Genomic DNA, 22622 nt, shown 5'->3' with positions numbered 1-22622 from the left:
CACTGCTAATGGCCCCAGTATAGATGATAAGACTAGGTGCCTTCCTTGGAAAGCTTATGATACAGTTTTTGTTTGAAATGTCCATCTACGTACATGTAGACACACAATTACAAGATAAAACGGAAGGAAATTACATGCAGTACAGCCACAGAGAGATAAGATAATAATACCGATAACCTGAGCTGACCAACTGTCCCTGCTGGCCTTAGACTTCCCAAGGTGAATTAACTTTAGGTTAAAAACTCAAACACCCACCCCCAGTTTTTGTTTATTTATTTTCTCACAAGGTTTCCAACAGGCGAAATATTTATGTTTAAAGTCCAGTTTGTTAGAAGCCTTGCCTGCCAACAGATGTAATTTTTAACATTTGGTTATTTGTCTGCCTAGAGACTGCAGCTACAACTCTTGAGGGTTCCCCTCCCCCCCATTTTATGAACACCATTAACCCTGGTAGGGTGAATCGGTAGAACCAATTACAGCATGGAAACTGGTACTTGCTCTTTTTGATCTTCATCATATCCCACCTGTGTTACTATTTCTATTCCAGCTATTTCTGTGGTGCTTTCTTCTTTCTTGTATTAAAGCCATGTTCAACTACTTAATTATTTTATTATCTGAACTACAAAGCATGGAAAGTGAGAATTTTTTTTCAATGGGAACAGACCACGGTCAAACTTCAGAGTTCTCAGAAGTCCTGCCTTACACAAGGTTTTGATTACCAAGAGCTTGAGCTAAATGAAGCCTTCCCTTTGCAGCAGAGCTAAAATGCTCGAGTGTGCTCTATTTTGTCAATAAGGAGCAGCACCATGTTAAGGCAGTTCCCTACGTCCCACCTTACTATGCTGTTTAACCCGAATTTATCATTATAGAACTATAAGAACGAAGGAACCCTAAGAGATTTGCAGTTCTATTATAAACACACAGTAGCCTCATTTAATCAAGTGTAGTGTATTATTCTGATTCATGTTCTTATTTTCTAACAGACACAATCTACTAAGATTCTGAAAGTTTTCATATGAGTATGGCTGATATGAATACTCATATCAGAGTATGGCTGTTCCTATAACGCTTTAGATAGCTCAGATTGTGCTTCTGGTGAAAGGATACTTGACATGGACTTGTCCCTCCCAGGAAGGAAGGCATTAGCATCTCTTCAGAAGAGAGATGCAGAGATATCTGCAGCTGAGTCACCCACATTCCAGACACTTCAAGCCCTAGTATGACCAGGAAGAAACATGCTGGGGAAAAGAAGGAAGCAGTGGAGGGGAAAGGCTGGCCTTCCCTGAAACCTCCGGCTTCAAACAAACCCATTTGTAGGTTGAGAGCAGCTCATTTCTAAGAACAGTGTTGTCAACATGTTTACTCATGAATTTGATCCAGTCAACTGGTTGAAGGTTGGCTGTTTGTTCAAACCGATAAGGTTGCAGGAAGGTTAGAGGCAGCATTTAGTTTTGCCTTTCCTTTGTTCTGCGCTACTAACAGCTTCCATATCTAATTTTTTAAAATACCAGTGTTGTGGAGTGTTTCGATGGGAGCCGAAAGTGCTCATCTACGCTTAATCATCTGTTCTGCTCTGTCAGAAAATCTTGGCACGCTCCTGTCTCTTATGCCCGAGGACACTGAAGCTGCCGGTTAGTGCCTCTCCCCTTCCCCCCAGCAGGAGAGGGCCGCAGTAGGCAATGCCTCTGAAGACTAGTCTTAGTTACCCATCATGTGAGGCTGGAAAACCATCATTCTGGTTGGTATTACTTAAGTTCTTTCTCAAATTATTGCTCCAGTCAGTATTAGAGACAGCATACTGGGACAGAAAGACCTTAGGGCCACTCTTTTGGTACGTCAACTGAAAACAGAAGATAAATGTATGCCCTGACCTATCACTCCTCGAATCCTTTGCTTGTTACTACCACTGAGACCTCATCTATATAGTGAGAAAATAGCTAGATGGATGAATGCAAGACAGATGATTTTAGGATGCAACTGAAGCAAGCCCTTCAGGACTAACCTTCATGCAAGGAATATTACTGAGAATTTCCAAGTGCTCAAGCACTCTGAGCAAGCTGATCTGAAATATTTAATCATTTTCACACTTTTCTGTGGAAAACGAGGGTATTATCACAAGGGGCATGATCCTAAAGTGGACAGGCCACTGGTTCAAATTTAATATTCAAAATTTTGACTAGGAAGACTGACCACAGGGATTTGGGCAAAAGCTAACATTTTGCATGCTTTTGAAAAGCAGAGAAGCATGAGGATCTGGGAATAGCACTGTAAGTCTCCTTACTTAAGACTTTTAGACTATTGATGCTACATAAAAATAGGGTTTGGAAACAGGCAGTCATGTAGTATTGTCCCAGGAAGAGTCTGGGGAGGATCTTACTGGTCCAACTTTTTAATTGCCAAGTTTTCACTCAATTCATTTCAGGGAAAGGGGTTTATGTAGACAGCCTTCAAATATATAGGAGAAAAAAGGTAACAAATTAACCATGTGTCATCCAAAAGTTATTTTGAGCCAGGGCTCTCTCTCTTTTTTTTTTTCTTTTTTTAAGTCAATGCTACACTCAGAGTGGAAGTAATTTTATTTTTAAAATAAGTTAACAACTCTGCAACATTCAGCCTCCCCTGCTAAAGCAGCATATAGTAAGTTCAGGAAAAGCAAAAGGGTTTTATGAAACATGCTACAGATATAACCATAGTATAAAATCTTTAGCACTGAAAATACCTCTCTTTAGATTGCCTTTGCATTACTCATTCCAGTTATCACTGTGAGACACCTATAAATGCCAGTTTATAAGATAAGAGAAACAGGGCTTTGCAAAATATCTGCAACAAACGGCATTCACCTGCATCTTGCTATCAATGTGGCATTTAATCTAATATATCCTTTCAAACTTGTTTTATGATGGTGTGAAAATATTCCTTCAAACACCTGGCTCCAGAGGGAGTTTTCATTAAGGGTAGCATTTACCATGCCTACAAGTTAGTAGCAAGTCTATACTGAAAAACTGAAAAATTTGAAGGCAAAATTAAAAGAGATGTTTTACCTATAAAGTTTGTGTCAGCACACCCAAATGTACCGTACAGTGTTTATGACATTCTCTCCAATCTTACAGGTATTTTCTCAATGTCCAAATGGAAAAAAGACATGAAGAAAGGATTCCTATCTTCTCCACTGATTAACACAGAAAAAAACAACCAAAGCATATTACAGCTCACAATACATGTTTATTATTAGAGATGTTTACAGAAAAGTCTGTGAATTACTGCTAGCCTAAGACTGACAATTGGGGAGGTGGGTTTATGGTTTATGGCTTTGCTTTTGGAATCATTTAAAAAGTTGCAAAACTGATTAGGTTTGGGGGCTATTTCAGTCTTGTTAAAAAAAGTTTAATTCACAGATAAAGGAGAAGGTGCTTTCACTAGTAATTTAGTAACTACGACCAAATAGAGTGTAAAACTTGGCAGGGTTTTTGCCGCAGACACATCTTGTCCCACACTGTAGTTCACAGAGAGGCTGAAAAGGTATGCAGAGGCTTTTTGCTCCCATGGAAGGGGCACCAGGCTCAAGATCTTGATCCCTGAAATAAAAGCATACTAGTAAATAAACACTTTAATTTAAAAATAAAGATGCAATGAAGTGTATTATACATAAAGTCTCCAAAGCACACTAATTAGTCTGAAAGTTCCAGAACTAAGAGAGTAAATACACTGAATTATGCAGGACAGCAAGAGCCAAGGGTGAGGACTGTACATCACTGTTATAACCAGAGGCATTTTACATTCCTGTTTTGTATTCAAAACATTTCGATTTTGATCTCGGTAGATACTCTCCAGTTCAGTTACACTTTACCTGGCAGTGGTCTTCTTGATCCAATCCTCACACTCAATTTCCCCACAAAAAGGGATTTGTACAATCTGAAGTGGGGGAGAGGGGGGAAGAGAGAAGAAAAACCAGTCATACATCTAACAAATGAAAAACACATCCTTATCTCTGTAAGATTCCTAAACCTTAAGATTTTCTATACACTCAAAGTGGGAAAAGTTGTGATTGTTACAATCAAATTTTAATAGCTCTTTCTCATCAGAGAACTAGATAAGCACGGTCATCCCTCCATAGTGCAGATTGGAAAGACCTACACAAACCCAAAGTAGCATTTAAATCAAGTCGGGGTGCTGATTTATTTTTTTTAACCCAATATATCTTCCTTCTGTGGAATGTATAAATACTGTTTTCTCCCGAAATACTCTTTTCCAGGAAAATTTTAAAACTTTCAAACCGCAGAACAAATGGTTGCTTACATGCTGCAAGACAGTGCTTTCCTAATGAAGTTTCCATTCTAATTCCATTACTATGAATTTTCATATTTTCTGAACATGACATGGACATACATATTTTAAGAAGACAGAATTGCCAACAGCACATTTTTCTTGGGGGCGGGGGGAAGTGGTGCATATTTTCCTGCTGTTTCCTTCAGTTCGATTAACTGAAGAAACTGAAAAAGTAAAGTTGAAGTTATAAACTCATATACTCTTCTCAGCACTACTCTTGTACCGAACTCTTTTCCAAAGTCTTATATTCCATTTTATTGATTTTTTTTATTTTTAATGGACTTTCACAGTGAAAATTCTGTTTATGACTAAAAAGCTGAATTACTGTTAAAAAGACACCTCCTACACACATTTGAACACTCATGTAATGCTAATAGCTGAGGGCAACAACAACTACTAAATTCAGCTGTCACAGTTATTTTAATCCTATCCCAACTCCAAATAAGGTTTGCTCATCTGTGGCTTTCTTTCACCAAAATTACATTTTTCGTGCAAAATTCTCAATTTGCCTTGAACTGGAACACGCCTTTATTAGACTTCACTTTATAGCTTCACTTTCTTGCAACTGAAAAAAAGAAACTATTACCTCTCTACTATACTGTTCTTGCATTAATCTTTCCTTAGTTAAATGAAACTTTGTTTAAATACCTGTGCAATTATTCTTAGAGTTTGAACTAAAATTTGCATGGAACTTTAAAGAACACAGAAGCAGTCTGCATTTTTAAAGAGCTAACAGTCTGCACTGCAATTTTAGTAACGGTAAAACAGCAACAGGAATTAAGGGGGAGTACTTCAGCTTACAAATTTTCTTCTTAAACAGCAGCTAGTGCTAACACAGTGTAATTTCAAGAAATTACAGAATACATATGCTAGGAAAATTTTGTCCATATAACATATATAGGTGGGGAGTGAAACAGTCATAAAATGACATACGCATTTTTTTTTAATTCAGATACGCTGATTATAATAAACTTATATAACCTAAATACCAAAGTATCCAACTTGGAATTTGAAAATATTTTTTTCACGTTTCCAAGTTTAACTACATTATAAACTAGATTATATTATAGTTCTAAACATAATATAAATAGGATAATTCTCTTGGCCCTCTCTAGAATCTATCTGTACACAGTAAGCGTTAGACATTGAAGACCAGGCGTTTTACCATCTCCATAGGCAGACAGTATCATTTGGAACTTCTGCAGTAGGAGGAAATGAAAGGGGATTCCACAGTATTTCGTCATAATTAAAGGATAATAATATATGTGCATGCTCCAAATACAGAAAGAATTAACTTCATTCCATTCCTGCTCTTGGAATGAGCTTGACTCTTCATTTCAGTTTATAAATACATGTTTACTGCATCTGTTAAGTTTTTTATAAGAGCTTATGTCTTTCTCAACTGTTTCCTTGTCTTGAAGACTATCAAGCATAGTTTCAGAGTGCTTGTTTGATTCAAAAGTGAAAGATATGTGATGGCACATCTTGAAATCACAATACGTGACAGCAGTAGTACTAGTGCAATACGTATGCAGAGCACAATTATTTGTTAAGCAAAGACTGAAGATTTTTGTTTTTTAAATCTCCCAGCAGAATCACCAGATGCTTTAGAGACATTTGCACCAAGGAAAAGATACTTTGCAGTCAGTAGGAAGAGCCCAAAGCTGTTTGGAAACAGAATACTTCACACCTGTATTTAGTTTTTTAGAGGAAAATAAAGCAGTACTACTATTAGAGCACCTATGCACAGAATGTTTAAAAACTCTATATCCTCAGCTTCATAAGCGTGCTAAGTCAGTCCCTCCTCTGAAGTTCACAATTATGCCTTTAAATCTTGTTATAAATTTAAAGTACGTGCAATAGAAATGCAAGAAAAGAGCGTGATGGAAGGTCAAGCCTAACCAAGGATAACTTAAAACTATTTTTGAAGTTAACAAAAGCACTATGAATTCTTGGCACTCGTGCATTTTCCATCAGAAATTTTGAAATTTTCAGAGTAGATCTAATTGGGACACACAAAATCCCCGATCTCTCTTTATAAAATACACAGCCTTAATGATTGATCCTGGGGATCCTACTACTTGAACACATTAAACTAAATACATGAACAATTTCACAAGCTGAGGTTTGTGACAGAATTTCAGGGTTAAGAATTTCTGTCAGTGGATCTCTGAAAAACAAATAGCAGCTGAATTCTCTAATGAAGACTTAATCAACTTCAAATACTTTGCCAGAAATTTAAATTTTTCACAGATCTCTAGATCAGTAGAGCTCAATCATCCACATTATGGGTTATTCTTACTATCAACCCAAGTAATTCTCAATGAACCCAATGGCTTCTATTCAGGTCGTAAATGCAAAACTTCTTTGACGTAAATAGCATGTACTTTAAACTCTTAATTGGACCCCGTTACAAGACTTGACAAGTGTTTTTCACTGTTTGCATTAGAATAATGACAGCAAGTTCATCTTAATCTGAATAAAATATTTACATTAATCTCTCTGAAAAGCACTTTCTGATAGAACCGTAACACTTCAAATGCAAATTAACAAACTGCAGCATTGTAAGTCACTTCAAGACACCCTGTCACCTCTGGCATAGGTCTAAATTTTGAATGCTGGTAGCCTGAAACACCATATTTAGTAAATACAGTATTTTAGCAAAAGAAGAAAGCAATAAATTTTGGGAAAGCTAATTTATTTTTATGCAGTTCTACAGAAGAGGCTCCATCTGCTTGTGAGGAGAGAGTTCCATATAAACCGCAGCAATATTTATATATAAGCTTTGAAATTTCTAGCCCCTTACTATTTGTAAGAAACAGAAAGTGTATGAAGGCACTTACCAGGATAGAATGAAATAAATTTCCTTACCTTTCCTGAATCAAGCTCTTTCTGAAAGTCCTCCATATTATTGGCCACCACCATATGACTTTTTAAGTCCTCAGAAGCTCTAATAAAAGGAAAAATATATTCGGTCAGGGCAGATTTATGTTCAAATATTGTCATATTGTCAAATGAACTAAGTTTTCAGAGTCAGTCAAAACAAAAAATTACAAGAGAAGCTATATATTAATTCCAAACTTCCTAATCAGGTTATGGCTTTCTACCACTTTTGCCCTTAAAGAAACAAAATTTTGAGTAATTGCTGATGGGGTGTTCCAGGTTGCTGCACATTTCACCATGTTAATTCACATCGTTGTGCATATCAGTTCAACGCTGACCAGCTATAGATAGAAACAGACAAGTACTACGGATGCAGATTTTTCTTTTTTAATTATGTTCTAAGTCTAAATAGCAAAATGCTCTTTAACTAGGTAAAAATATTCTGCTTGTAAGCAATTTTGATCACCACAGAAGAAAGTAGGAAAATTCATCTGCCGCAGTGCTGGATCAGCACCCTGTTCTTTCTCAGTGTACTGACAAACAACAATTTGCAATGACAGACATGCAAGGGATTTTGGCATATGCAGTAAGTGCAAATAACAGTTCCAAAGCACTTGATTGCTTATAGGAAAACAATAGGATATAGGGTCTTAAAATACACTTCTGAACATAGAACTTCAGCTATGGAAGTTTCTTGGACAACTTCGTATCTTTCAAAATTTTCTACCAAAAGCATCTTTCAGGAATGAAACCTGTGCATTATTATCCCATGAACTATTTAGGGTGTATTCCTTTATTAATACTTCACATGAATTCATGGAAGTATTTTTTTAAAATGAGTTCACAACTTAGAATCATAGAATCATAGAATTGTTGAGGTTGGAAGGGACCTTTAAGATCATCGAGTCCAACCTTTAGCCTACCCTGACAAGAGCCACTTCTAAACCATGTCCCTCAGTGCCCCATCTACCCTTTTTTTAAACACCTCCAGAGATGGTGAATCCACCACCTCCCTGGGCAGCCTATTCCAATGTTTAATAACCCTCTCAGTGAAAAAATGTCTCCTAATATCTAATCTAAACCTCCCCTGACGTAACTTGAACCCGTTTCCCCTCGTCCTATCACTTGTCACCAGGGAGAAGAGGTCAGCCCCCATCTCTCTACAACCTCCTTTCAGGTAGTTGTAGAGGGTGATAAGGTCTCCCCTCAGCCTCCTCTTCTCCAAGCTAAACAACCCCAGCTCCCTCAGTCGTTCTTCATAAGGTTTGTCCTCCAGACCCCTCACCAGCTTTGTAGCCCTTCTCTGGACACGCTAACATTCTAACTTCTAACATTCTGTTTCATGAGCACAATAGGAAACTTCTATCACTGTATGTGAACAAGTTTCAGAGGCAGAAAAATTAAAGGTCACAAACAGGAAGATGGGCCTAACCTGTCTTTCTCCACAGATGAGCCAATAATGTGAGAAATTCTTCTGATAGCTAAAGTGCATCTGTGATTAGCACAGCAATTTATTGTACCTCTCAATTTACCTGTTGTAAAGGTTAGCATGGATCTCCTCCAAAATCTGCTTCAGTCTATCTTCTGCCTCATGTTCAGAAAAGGTCAGCTTCTGTCCTGTATCTCTTCTAACAGCTACAAACTGTTGGCACTTCATGTCTCGTGGTCCCACTTCAACCCTGACTGGAACACCCTTCATTAAAAAAAGTTAGAAGTTACGATGAATAAGTCATTCTCAGAAGAGTTCATTTTTTTTCCTCTCTTTTTGTTGTTGTTGTTCTAAAGCCCTGTCTTAATATGGAACCACTTTACACATTTAAGTTTCTTTGAAAAAAAAAAAAATCAGCATATATTTCCACTGCTTTTTATGCATTTCTGTCTTTCCCATCCACACCCTCTTCACTTGTGCATTATACCTTGCTCCAACCTTGCTTCACTAGCTTGGAGACTGCATCTGTGCTAACACAAAAGTAATACTAAGACAGTTAAAGCACAACTGAAACTACAGTAAGACAATTATCCCAGATAGCGCAAATCTGATTTTTGAAGTCTGAATGATTAAGTCATTTTAATGTTCTAGTTCACCCAATACTACTTGTTAATTCTGTTTTCACAGAACACTTTTAACTGTATGAAAAGCAAATAGCAAAAGTTCTGTTAAATATAGCCCTAATATCAACATTAATTGCATAAAATATTTGACTACAAACAGATAGGTGCTTTATTTATGTAAAGCTTTTATGCTTCATAAACTTTGGTGTAAGAAACATGTAATTTCTCATCTCCCATATACCATCAGACAAAAAGAGTTTCCATTTTACTAGTCAGTTAAGAGTCTAGTGAGTCTAACTTATTTTCTCTACATCCTGCTAACGTGTGTCCCAAGCTGTACACATTCTTTCACGGGAAATGAAGAGAGTAAATGCAAATGCATTCAATAGGTGGTTTTGTTCTCCCCGCCCCCCCCCCCCAAGGTAAAAAGCTAAAAGCTGAAAACATTCTACAGTGTTCAACAGGTGAACAGGAGAATCAAAGACATTTACCCAAGCTTCCTACACATTTTGTGCTCTGGAATCTCTTCAATTTTACAGCTTCCAAATGATTCCCTATACCCCACCCCTTATTTATGCTAATATAGTAAAAAATCTGCCTGAAGGGCAAAATATCTACTGCTACTGCAAAGCTACATAAAAAGCTATTCAAAACTGTTACTAACAAGCAATTTAAAATGAACATTCTAGTTTATGACATACAAAAAAACCTGTCTCCATAATTAAAACTGCTGAAATGATCTCGTATTTCTAATTGTAATACTACTTTCCAGTGAAAGATGAATGCCTAAGGGTCATGTAGGAAGACTTACTAAGAAAAAGCAATGGAACTAATACCAGACATTATCAAACAAATACCACTGACTTGCATCTTTTTGGAGGTAACAACAGAAATCTGCTAAGCTGAAAAGTACATAAGGCAAACTACTTTCCAGTTCATTCTTGTACTTCTTACTCCAGTACCCTTGTATTTTTTTTACCCTATGAAATTCCTTATCAGTACTCAGTAAAATGAGTGTGCTTTGCCTGCAATTAGCCTGAAGATGAAGTTTATGTATTATGCTGGACACATTAGTAGATTTTATCAAAACCATCATGTTTGCCCCATGCTGTGCCTCCTTGATAAACCTTATTTTATTTAAAAAGTCTCCCAGCATGGATTCATGGTACTAGAGCTCCATTTAAAAAATAATGTTACACAAAGAGAAGTGAATTTGGACACAATGGTAACTTTCAACAACTCTTACATGGAAGATTAACATATTGAAACTAATTTCCAATTCAGAACAAAAATATGATACCATAACATGACTTAATACATTATTCAATTTCTAGTTACCATTGTTTCATTCTGCTCACTATTTTTGTTTTAAAAAAGCCTCTTATATTTGATGAAGCAGAACTGTTCCTCTCTATTACTATATGAGAGGAACACGGTAATTTTGAACGAAAACAAACCACACCAATCAATTGGTCCTTTCTTTGTTGATGCTGTACAGGTTTATCTTCCCTGTTCCACTGTGTGCAAAGAAGGCACTTTTGTGACTCTGGAGACACTTAAGTATTAGTACAAATTTTTAAACATGCAAGTAATTTGTACTATTAATTTCATTTTCTAGGTATACAAACTGGAGACTTGGAGATTCAAAAATTGCTAGTGACATGCAAATTCTAGCAAACAGAGCAAGTCTCAGAAAACATCTTTTCTTCATTTATTAATGAAATTGATCACTAATCACCAGGCAGCAATTTTTCATTTACAGAAAACATCTGCCTTCAGAATACAATGCATGCATAACATGCCTCATACACACACCCCGCATATAAGCTTCAAAACACCTCCTGGAAAGAAATGTACCTTAAGTTCCCAGTGGTTGAACTTCCAACCAGGTGAATAGTTATCTCTTAAATCAGCCCGTACACGGATATTAACACTAAGCAGCCTGTTACGATACTCATTGCATTTCTTCAATAAAGCCTCTTTGTCCTCTTCAGAAAGAGAGTTTGTGATACCACAGGGAATAATTACAACCTGCAATATAACATGACAAGTACCGTATGTTATAAAAAAAAATTAGCTCCTAGTTCTTACAAAAACTGAAAAACAATATTGTGGCCCTATATCCCAGTTATTTCTTTGAAGCTCTCTGAAGTAAAGGATACATTTCACTTTTCATCCAAATGATACAGATAAAATTATTTGAAATGAATGGACTATTGAAGAGAGCTTGTCCACCGCAAGTACCCTAATGATTTGTATTAACTTTATATAGCACGCTTTGTAATTATGACAGCTCCTATCCTATGTTAACTCTTCCAGGTGCCCAATATGAAATGCTCATGAATTCCAAGACAGGGAAGGAAACACAATGGTAATTTAAAGCATTTTTTACACACCTGAACACAAGCTACTCGAGGTGGGAGCACCAATCCCATGTTATCTCCATGAATCATTGTCATTACACCAATAGTTCGAGTTGTAATGCCCCAGGAATTCTGATAAGCAAACTGTTTTTCTCCTGGTTTCTTGGGATCTTCAAATACAATTTCAAACATCTTTGAGAAATTCTGCCCTAGATGATGTGATGTTGCTCCCTGAAATAGTTGCACAAAGAAAATTCTACTCAATGGAAAGCTGAGTCTATCAAGCATCAGTTTAAGGCTTTTATCTTACTGTATTCACTGAAAAAAAAAAATTTCTAACAGATAAATACCTGGATAGCTCTTCCACTGGCAGATATAAATGCCTCTACAGTGGTTGTATAATCACCCCCAGCGAATTTCTCCTTCTCTGTCTTCCTTCCTTTCACAACAGGTATTGCTAGGAGATCTTCATACACTTGAGCATAGAGATCAAGTATCTGCATCACCTATGATGAATGTATTGTCTTAAGAATTACTCAGTATTTTCCATTTGCTTAATCATGACATATTTTTATATGCCAGAGTCTAAGCTCTTAAAAAATTAACACTTTCTCAAAATTGTGATTAAAAAATAAGATTTCTTCAATTGCTTTAAACTTTGGCTGTTATTTTCTATGAATCAAATAGCAACAACTATAAAACATGACAGAAGAGTCACTGCAGAAATGCCAGTCCAATGGTTATATTGACTTCTAGTTTCCACCTGAAAGTCCGAACGTCTGCTAAGTAAATAAAGATATGACCTGACACTCAATAAAACATCTGTCTTTTGGGCAAAGGAAGTGTTAAAACTTCTAGCAGTTAACATGTGAACACATTATTTAGATTTTTAAGGAAAACAGATCTTTAAGAATTTTTAAGGAAAGCATTCTTTATATATCACACACTTCAAATTCCCCATATTGGTTGAAGAGACTAAAGCCTCAGGCATGGGTTACATCTGAGAGAAAAAAAAAAAAAAAAAAAAAAAAAAAGAAAAAGGTTTCAGTACACTTGGCATTTTTCATAAGGGCTCCCAAAGAAAAGGAGGACTTCTACAAGGTCCTAGTAAGAAGATTTGTTTGTGTTGCTATGGAGTAAGGTAATGTTCTGAAAGCAAAAGCACCAGTGCATTTGCTTTTTACCTCCTCTGCTGCTTCTTCATATGTTGCAAATGCCGTGTGACCCTCTTGCCAAAGGAACTCACGAGTGCGAAGGAAAGGTTGGGGATGTTTGAACTCCCAACGCTGTGGGGAGGGGTAAAAAAAAAATTAATCACTGTGATTAACACTGAAGTGTCAAATTGTTGTTAAAAATAATGTTTATAAATAAGTATTAGAAAATTCTGAATAAAGATAAAAAGTCAACTACTCACAGATTTCTACTTAAACAATATAATCAACAATATACATTGATAAACTATGTTTTATTAAAAACAGTGAGAAAAACAAATCACATAAACCACATTCATACTTTTGCCATGAAATATGTGCTGTGATTAGTATCATCATGCCATGCCCACACAGAATAATTGTCCTAAACTGCACAACAGTTTATGACACAACAGTTACTCAGAAATTGCGTACAGAAACATACCACAACATTGCACCACTGATTAAGCTTGATAGGAAGATCCCTGTGTGACTGCACCCACTTTGCATAGGCAGGATACATGACTGTAAAAAGAAAGCAGCTTTGGGTCTCTACACAATACAGCCAGTTTATGCTGACCCTTTCTTTTTGCTACATACAAGCTTAACAGTTTCTGCTGTGAGAACTATGCTTTTATGTTTAATTCTCTTTAAAACATATTTTTTACATGTAATATTTTCACTGAAAGGAGTACTTTCACTTTGTCCTGTGTCTCTGCAAAATAGCTTGCTTGCTGCTGGTAAAAGTACAATCCAAAGCTTAATATCTAATGACACTATGTTTAAGTCATTGGCTTAAGAGTATATAAATACATCTAGGTTCACAAATAGAAATTTACTGGCCTCAAGGTTTCAGGATGCCATACCGTACCTGATTCAGTTAAAAATTCATCCAACCTTAGGTCTTAAAATGTTTGTTTAAATTACTCAGAGGAAATTTTAGTAAAAGCTAGTTGCACAACTATAGTTAAAGTACATGCAAAACTGGAGTGAATTATAAGATGAAGAAATTTTCCTACAAACAATATAAAAAACCCCAATCAAACAGGTTTTTCAGTCAAAGCAAGTCAATCTTCAAGATATTAATGGAAAAATTCCTACAGTGTACGGTACCTACAAAAGTCCAGTTAAGGAAACCTATAGTGTTGTGACATTAGCTACAAGTAGCAGCAAATATAGGAAATTTTGATAAAGAGTTTTAGAAAATATTCTTAAAAATGGGTTTCCACTTTTCAAAAGGGATTCTTGTCAGTCAGTTACACTATACCTGTAACTGTTTTCTTTATAGCCAAACTGCACAAAAAGGGGTCTACCTGTTTCACTTGTTGGACGTACAGCAATCGGTTCAGCCAGATCTGTTTTCCCGGATCTTGTGACCCAAGCAACCTAAAGGGGAAAAAAAAAAAAAATCCAAACAAAAAAAGACCCAGAGGAAAAAAGAAAACCAAACAAAACAAGTTTGAAAAAAAAAAACCCAAACTAAAAAACCTTACTTTCATACTAAGCTGCAGACTAAGTGCTTGGGTTTTCTTGCACTCAGATTAAAACAAAGTTTTGAAGTGTACCTCAGGAGCAAAGTCAGCAATATGAGTCTTCTCTTTCTCTAGGGCAGCCTGGGACACAAACATGGGGAAGTAACAGTTTTCCACTCCAAGCTTCTTGATCTCTGCATCAAAGAAGTTCTTGATAGCTTCCCAAATAGCATAAGCCCAAGGACGAAGAACATAACAGCCACTCACATCGTAGTATTCAATCATCTCTGATTTTGTGATCACCTTTCAAAAGATTATTTAGATAATGAAGTTTAAATTTCATACACAAAGAACATTCAGTAATTCAAGTGTGTGGCATGCAACTCAAGAAAAGTCTCTGTGCTCAAAAAGTTATCAGAGATATACTTTAAGATCACTTTTGTTACCTACAATGAGAGAAAGTTAAGCAGGAACATTAAGGCAAAAATTATACTAGTAAGAGGCAATGTACACCAGTGAAATGAAAGATTGTAAATAGATAAGTAGGCTAATCTAAACTAATCATCTCTACTCTGGTTGGTTTGAACCTCATGAGCCAGCAAACTTGTTCAGTATCAACAGACACTAACTTTTGGTACACATCATCTTGAGGTGAAATAAAACTCAGAAGCCTGTGAAATTCGTATCACTTCATTGATGTTTTGCACTCTTAATGAAAGAGGAATTCATACATGAATTAAGAAAATCATACAAATACATGTATGTAGGCATGCATGGGGGGAGGGGTGAAATGGTTCATGCTATGCTTTTTACTGTTTCCTAAACTTATTCAGCTCTTCAATCCAGGCCCTTCCATTTGAGACCATGACAGCAATGTAAGAAACAGAAAAGAGCAAGTACTTTGCTTTGTATTTAGAACAAACAAACATAAACACAAGATAAAATATAAAACCAAAACAGATCTTGATTTATAACAAAATGAAACAATTCTTTAATTCAAACTGATGTGCACTTACCTGAGAGAACCAGTCTGCAAGATTTTCTTCTTTTTTAGCTTCTAGACCCAGCCTACGGTATTAAAAAAGAACCTGATTTGTGCTGTGCAGCATTTAGCAGTGAAATTTATCCTAACCTTTTTCCTTTTTTTTCTTGGGGGCAGAAAAAGGGAGGCATGGAACAGCGTATTTTAATTTTACTTCATAAATCTAACTTTTCCTACTTTTTCTTTTGACAGTTGAGTATGTATTGGCTAGTACAAATTGCTAGTGTTTCCTTACCTTGGCTATTTTCATAAAAATAGCTCAATTTCTTTTCTACTGTTTGAACTTTTCTAATTCTCACCATGGTTTCATCAAAGAACCTCATAATGATGCATTAAAAAACCCAAGCACCTCCAGTAAAAACCTAAGATTAACCAGACTGGTGTGTAGGCTGTTTTACTCTTTATTTTAAAAATTTCTTACCTAGCTGGTCACTACGATTTGAGGAAACATATGCAACTTGACCATTCATATGCATATTCACCATTCATGTGAATGTCAGCCATACTATTTAAGACAGAAAACTGACTTTCTGTCAGAAAACTGACAGAAGCAGTAAAATTACAAAATTCTAAAGAAGGCTAAACTCACCAGGCTCAAATGACAGTTGACAAAACTAAAGTTTTTATATCTCTACAATCAGAGAATATTTAAGGATGAAAAATGCATTTTCTGGCATAATTGCCATACAAAATAACCACACCTCTGTCTCTAATATGTGATTTATGTATCTAAAACACAAAATAAATAGTGCTGCATAATACATGCTGTGGGAAGACTGCGAAACTTTCTGTGTGGCAGCAGGAGAGGGGATGCACAGCAATCATCACTGTAGAGTTCCACCATCAACAACAGCAGTGCCTGGCTCTGGGTTGGGCTTCATACTTCTCATGGTACTAGCAGCAAATACTTTGGAAACCACAGTACAATGAAATATGCATAAGGCTGTTTTTTTCTCCAGGGTTTATGCTGGGCAAGACACAGCAGCACATTTGCAGTAGGATGCTGAAGTACAACTGACACTAAATAAACTCTGGTAACTTGCTTTTGGCTTGATCCGAAATATGAAAATGAACAGTTATTTTGCAAATGTCCACGCTTTCAAGTGAGAAATGAGAAATCTGTAAAATTGATTCAGTAAATCTGAATAGAAGTAAACAACTGAGGTTTCTAGCAAATACACTGAAGATCACATCTTTACCTGGTTTGTTTCTTAGGGCCTTGACCTTCTCCTGATCCATTTGAGGAGAGCTCATTACCAGTCTGTCCTTGCAAAGGTTCTTTTTTTGGGCCATCAATTTGCTTCTGTTGCTTACTCTGCTTTTCAGATTTGTTCTCTTTCTCTTTCTTTTTCTTGTCTTTGTCATCAGTGCCACTAGCAGAAACTGGTTTATAGTCCACTCCCGCAACAGACTTATACTGGGCCTTCAATTGAAGAAGTTCCTTAACAGCTGCATCTATCTTTTCCTTGAAGAAATTCAAGCATAAAGAGAAATTTATACAGAAATCACAGGAATAAAATGGCTCTATCACAGAAGTAAAATGGATCTATGTATTGCATTGTGGACATCCATACAGTGTTGGGGGGAAAATCTGCAAAGGCCAATACTTAACTTAAATGCGTTAACATTTTAAGGACCATACTTGACAGGAATAATTTTAAAAGTACATTTCAGATCTCAGAATTCAAATGCTGCCTATTCTAAACATACATTTCTAATTCCCGTAATCACACTGAATTTAAAATAGATTGTTAGATTTAAATACATATATTACAGTATGTTTTTACCTTTTCTGTTTTTTCTGCTTTCAATTTCCTAACTTCATCTCCTTGAAGAGCTACTTTGCTAAACAGGGCTTTAGCTTCAGGCGTGTCTGGACCACTGGGTACTGTGTTTGATGCCTGAGGCAAAGCACCTTGAGCTACTGGTGGATGTCCTGGCTTGTAGTCCTGCCCAGTCTTTTCCTTGTAGTCAGCTTTTAGAGAAAGAAGGAGTTTTACTGCTTCATCTATTTCATCCTATATGGAGGACAAATGCCAAGATGTACCGGTGAGAATCAGACACAGAACTCACAAGAAGCATTGATTTTTAGGTTAAGAAAATAAAACTTCCATCTAGCAATAAACAGTGCTTCATAATTAGGGGAGGACTCAAGTAATAGCTCTTCCCCAAGCAACAACAATGTGTTTGAGAGCTGCCACTTTATACCAGAATGTTCCCCAGCCCGCCTGGCCAGCTACAACCTGTTAATAACTGCAGCAGAATCTACACTGAAAAATACAATAAGCTGCTTTAGAAAAGGGCTTTAAAACAAAACAAAACAATAAAAACAACCCAGCACCAAAACCAATACTGCAAGGTAGAGATAAGGGTGGAAAAAACGTATAGGTTTGTCTCGTTTTCTTTTCTACAACTATCACTGAATTTGTCAAGTTTTGAAAAGTCTTGCTATTGTTGCAGTAGACTATATACTTTTATCTTTACTTGTCCCAAATATAGCAAGAAAAAGTAAAATACATTAAAAATTTCTGCAGGGTTAACATCTGCCATGCTTGTGCCTATTCATCTAGATGTCAAATGTTAAGTTTGACTTTCTACAACAGTCAAATTTAGAATTTATATCTCAGAGTCAAGAAAGTATCCAGCATCAGAGTAGCCTTGTGTGACATTATCAGAACATGCAAGTTTGATGGCTAAGCTATGACCAGGCCATAAGGCAGTTTAGTACACTGTTTGATTATTACTTGGCGAAAGATCTCCCCCCAGTGGCAAAACGTGGTAAGAATTACAATTGCTTACTCTCTGTTTACTATTATACCTTGGAGGCTTTCTCTGCTTTGAGTCTGCGTACCACTTCCCCTTGTTCAGCTACATTATCATAAAGTGCTTTGCCATCCACTAAGCTACAGGTTGCCAAGTTAGATACAGAAGATGGAAGTGCAGCAGAAGGTATACAAGGAGGAGTTGAAGGTGGATTTCCAGGCTTGTACTCTTGACCTGTCTTTTGTTTATATTCTGCTTTTAGATTTAAAAGAATTTTCACAGCCTCATCTACTTGTTCCTGAAGCAAGAAAGGAAAAACAGCAGTTGCAGATAAAGATAGAAACAACAGAGATGCAACACAATAGCTAAGATAACATAACCTGGGCACTAACAAGGCTGTTGTAATAAAAATTCTAGAGCTAACTTGCTAGTATAAGTTGTCATTATTGAGTTCTGTGGTAAAACTTTTTAGCCAAAATACCTACGAGTTGCACATCAAAGGACCTAATCATGCAGTATATGTATGGGCTGACTTCTGTGCCATGAAAGCTTCCCATTTAGGCAGCTTAGTTTCCTGCAGTTAGAGCAGCCCATGACTTTGTATACTGGAGAATGGGAACAAATACTCAGACTCTGAATGAAGAATAGTTGGCTGGCCACTATCCATTTACTACCAAATTCATTGTTGCAATTTTAGCTTTCAAGTTACAGCCCTTTTTTCAAGTTACTGCCTATATTCTGCTTCACTTATCTTGTATCACTTAAAAAAAGATCTTGTTTATTTATTTTCCAGGCTCTCCATGCACTATCACAGAACCCATGAAGTCAGCCATATCAGCTTAAGAGAATTTGAAAAAGCGCTTCATGGAATCTGAAAGTAATTATATTTTGTTCCTCAAGTTTTGCAAAACCTGCAATTAGGTTTTAGTCTAAACTGAAAATATTGTTCCACTTAAAAGTATTTACTGCTATTACACCTTTGAAGCTTTCTCTGATTTAAGTTTGCGGACCACTTCGCCTTGTTCAGCTACTTTGTTGTATAGAGATTTGCTGTCTACTGAACATGGGGATGGAAGAGTAGAAATAGGAGAAGACTGAGGAGGGACAAAGACCACAGGTGGGCTTCCGGGTTTGTACTCCTGGCCTGTCTGTTGTTTATATTCTGCCTTTAGCGATAAAAGGACTTCCACAGCAGCACCTATCTCATCCTGAAAGAGAAAGGAAGGGGCAGAAAGAGGGAGGAACAAAGACATACAGACATAAGACTTGGAAGTGCACCTTAAATATGAAAAGACCTGCAGTTCATGCACACCTATTCCATTTTCTTAACTATTTAGTAGAGTTGTTCAGAGAAGTTTTCTCTCCTAATAGTCCTAAATCAAATTATAGCAATAAATTATTTAGATCTTCCCATTTATTTAGATTTTATGGTGCCACCAAGATACTATTACGAACACCACTTAGCCAGCAGGTAAAGTGTGTTATTTCCCATCTTTTCTTGCTCTGCATTAGAAAGAACAGAAAGAAAAAGCTACTAGTAGCTATGTTGTCTATGCTCAGCTCCAGACAAGAAGAGGTTTCAAAAATATCTGTAGTATTTTTATCTTTACTTTCTTTTTTCCTTTCTGTGTTTTGTTTTTAAGGTCTAAAAAGCAACAAGTCAATCCTATGAAGTCACATAGTTTGACCATATTTAGTTAAATAAATAAATAAATAAATAAGGCAGGACATTTCAACCCCAACGACAAGATTTGGATGCTTAATCAACTCATGCTGTAGGGTGAATCCTGTCGACATTTCAGAACAGAGTCTAAGAAATACAGGAATTTACTTGCCTCTATGAATATTAACACAATCTTTATCATACATATCTAGCTAAAAGATAAGCATTGGAAAACACAAATCTTGACAGTCCAAATGATGATCACTATGAAAACATGGATCCACAAGCACCCATTCACCTCCACAGAGGACAATGGGCTATGCAAACCCAAACAAACAAACAAACTATTAGTTTAATCAGCCACCTTAGGTGCTTTCTCAGCTTTCAGTCTTCGGACCGCTTCTCCTTGCTCTGCCACTTTATCATACAGAGCTTTGCTGTCCAGGGTACCAGAGGTCCCAAGCTTTGAAGACACACACAGTTCAGTTACAGGTACTAGAGGATTTCCAGGCTTATACTCCTGGCCTGTCTTCTCTTTGTATTCTGCTTTCAAGGCCAGCAACTCTTTCACAGCTTTATCAATATCTTCCTTTGATGCCTTCTTAGCTTTCAAGTGACGAACTATATCACCCTGTGCAGCCACCCTGTTGTAAAGGACCAGGTGACCTTCTGATACAGTGCTGGCTGGAGTAGAGGTATCAGCAACAAGTGGAGCAGATTTTCCTTTTACAGCTGAACTAGCCTTAAAGAAACAAAAAAAAAAGCATGGTAATCTTGTACAGCAATACATGTACAGCAATAGATTTCACGGCACTGTTCTAAAACCCAAGTTTACCTCTTTCTTTGCAGTTTCAGCTTTGGTCTTCTCTTTTGACCCAGACGTTGGCATTTCCTTAGTGTGTCCATCAGGGATGTAAATCAAAATGCACGGGGCTTCTTTACAGCTGTAAGGACTATAAAAGGATTTATAGAAAACACAATAATAAAGGACATACAAGAAACATATAAAACATTTATTGAAACAAATGTTCTACTTTTTCTACAAGATGCTCTGGCACAACTGCAAGTTTACCTTTGTACACAAGTGTAGTTATCCAAATTTACATAATTGGGGATCTGCATTGATTCCTGTTACCTACAAGTTTTCTTTATGTTATAATACTATGCTGAAATGCAGTGTAACTTAGATGCTTGGTAGCTTGCTAAAGAACTGTTACAATTAAATAGTATATTCAGTACTAGTATTGTGCAAATGCCTGTTATATTCCATAACATTGGTCTTTAATTTATATACTTAGAATCACAAGGAAACCATGATCTCTTTACTAAGTCCCAGTTAGTTGGGGTGCACCAAAACTGCCATGTGCTTGGCTCAGACAGTTCGAAGAGGTAGGAACGTACAAGCTAAAAGTCATGCCAGTCCACCAAAATATTCCACAGAGAGGTCATGGTAAAGGGGAATATATTCACAGGCAACATTACTCTTGCCAATGCATGTGTGAAGGCATTAGAACACAGCAAGCTAAAGCAAATTCTGTGAAGTCTGCTGAGGCCATTCTTCGGTAGCTTACCTCACTGTCTCATAGGGCTGATCACAAATAAAGAATCCTCTCCTCTGAAGTTGTATGATGTCCCCTTTTTTTAAATCCCTAAGGCAAGGATCACCTAACATCAGTTCTTCTTGCTGTAAGTGTTAAAAAGAAATCAGTCCAAATCTAACACAGCACAAGAAACAGGAAGAAATACAGTAGAGCTGTAGAAGGATAATAGTGATTTTCTGATTTTGGAAGTGTTGAAATGTTAGTTTTCTCCAGGGGCAGCAGATCAAGTACTAGAAAAAGATGCCGTATCGTAAGAATGCATCATGACAAAAACTCAAAACTATTGGTCCCAGATGTGTAAAAGCCAAGCAACATCAAAAAAAAATAAAAAAGTGAGTCATATTTTAAAGTTATGAGAGGTTAAATGGAAACATGGAAACTCGACACACCAATACATGATTCAACAAATTAAATCTTTAAATTAAAAAAAAGTAACTGAAATAGTGATGGCAAAAAAACCTCCAGACATTAAGCTCTGTGGAATAAAGAGGACAAAAAGATAACTTTACCTTGCTATTTTGGTTGATGTACTGCTTGAAATCTTCATCTTTACCTAGAACTGGCTTAGTGATCAGATGTTCATAATTAACACAGACAGTTGGAATGAGCGGTGCACATGGACTTTCTGCTAACCAAGTGATCTTAGTCGTTTTTTTGAAGTCCTTATTGTCTAAGTTCAACTTGGCATCAATGGACACGATTTTTCCACTTGAATTTCTATACAAAAACAGAAATGATCAGAGTAGAGCTTAAGTGATTAGTTCTCATTTGATACTACAGACCATCAATAGATTCACTGAAAAACTCAATTTTGAAGTGTGGGAGATGGAGGAAATGAAAGAGTGCATTCATTCCTGTTGAAACTCACCTTTAATTTGATTTTCTTAAATATCATGAGACAGTAAAGAACACGGGGAAAAAAATCTCTACATACTTATGTTCTCTATCCCAGCTCACCCATTCTGCCACTGTCTCAACACAAAACCATTTCAAAGATACTATGATGACATTAACGGTCTCCTTCTCCACCTCAACAGTTCTGCAACTGAATCTGTGATAGATTTAAGTTTTTAGCATGCAAAAGTAGTATTAGTTACAGGGTGAAAGTTGTTAAAATTCCAAGTGGTTTTTTTTGTGTCTGAAAAAGCAGTTTCACAGTGGAAATATTACTGTAGAAACATGGAGAATGCTGCATGAGAGGGACATGCAGTATCAGGACTGACTGGTGATTTCAGAACTGAATCTACAGTAAAATATGCTCACGCTG

The 22622-nt window shown here is 36.6% G+C and overlaps 1 protein-coding gene across 6 annotated transcripts in view; it reads right to left on the bottom strand.

Moving 5' to 3' along the window:
• Nucleotides 1-3202: 3202 nt before the first annotated feature.
• Nucleotides 3203-22622, bottom strand: part of EPRS1 (glutamyl-prolyl-tRNA synthetase 1) — a 40553-nt gene continuing 21133 nt past the window's right edge. For 2 of the 6 annotated variants that reach the window (XM_063328416.1, XM_063328417.1), the window contains 20 exons: nucleotides 21865-22072; nucleotides 21326-21438; nucleotides 20590-20707; nucleotides 20119-20496; nucleotides 19069-19299; nucleotides 18147-18389; nucleotides 17116-17346; nucleotides 16528-16793; nucleotides 15303-15354; nucleotides 14380-14589; nucleotides 14128-14200; nucleotides 13260-13339; nucleotides 12809-12910; nucleotides 11975-12130; nucleotides 11658-11855; nucleotides 11119-11292; nucleotides 8742-8902; nucleotides 7198-7276; nucleotides 3848-3912; nucleotides 3203-3575 (listed from right to left, as the gene is read on the bottom strand). In XM_063328416.1, the coding sequence (XP_063184486.1) occupies nucleotides 3425-3575; nucleotides 3848-3912; nucleotides 7198-7276; nucleotides 8742-8902; nucleotides 11119-11292; nucleotides 11658-11855; nucleotides 11975-12130; nucleotides 12809-12910; nucleotides 13260-13339; nucleotides 14128-14200; nucleotides 14380-14589; nucleotides 15303-15354; nucleotides 16528-16793; nucleotides 17116-17346; nucleotides 18147-18389; nucleotides 19069-19299; nucleotides 20119-20496; nucleotides 20590-20707; nucleotides 21326-21438; nucleotides 21865-22072 (3289 nt within the window). In that variant the 3' untranslated portion in view covers nucleotides 3203-3424. The remainder of the gene's footprint in view (nucleotides 3576-3847; nucleotides 3913-7197; nucleotides 7277-8741; nucleotides 8903-11118; nucleotides 11293-11657; nucleotides 11856-11974; nucleotides 12131-12808; nucleotides 12911-13259; nucleotides 13340-14127; nucleotides 14201-14379; nucleotides 14590-15302; nucleotides 15355-16527; nucleotides 16794-17115; nucleotides 17347-18146; nucleotides 18390-19068; nucleotides 19300-20118; nucleotides 20497-20589; nucleotides 20708-21325; nucleotides 21439-21864; nucleotides 22073-22622) is intronic. The other 4 variants (XM_063328418.1, XM_063328419.1, XM_063328420.1 and 1 more) reach the window with 2 other exon arrangements.

Source organism: Chroicocephalus ridibundus, chromosome 3 (assembly GCF_963924245.1).
Source record: "Chroicocephalus ridibundus chromosome 3, bChrRid1.1, whole genome shotgun sequence".
Classification (NCBI taxonomy): domain Eukaryota; kingdom Metazoa; phylum Chordata; class Aves; order Charadriiformes; family Laridae; genus Chroicocephalus; species Chroicocephalus ridibundus.
The sequence above is the reverse complement of the archived record's forward strand: the minus strand, read 5'-3'. Positions and strand labels throughout refer to the sequence as shown.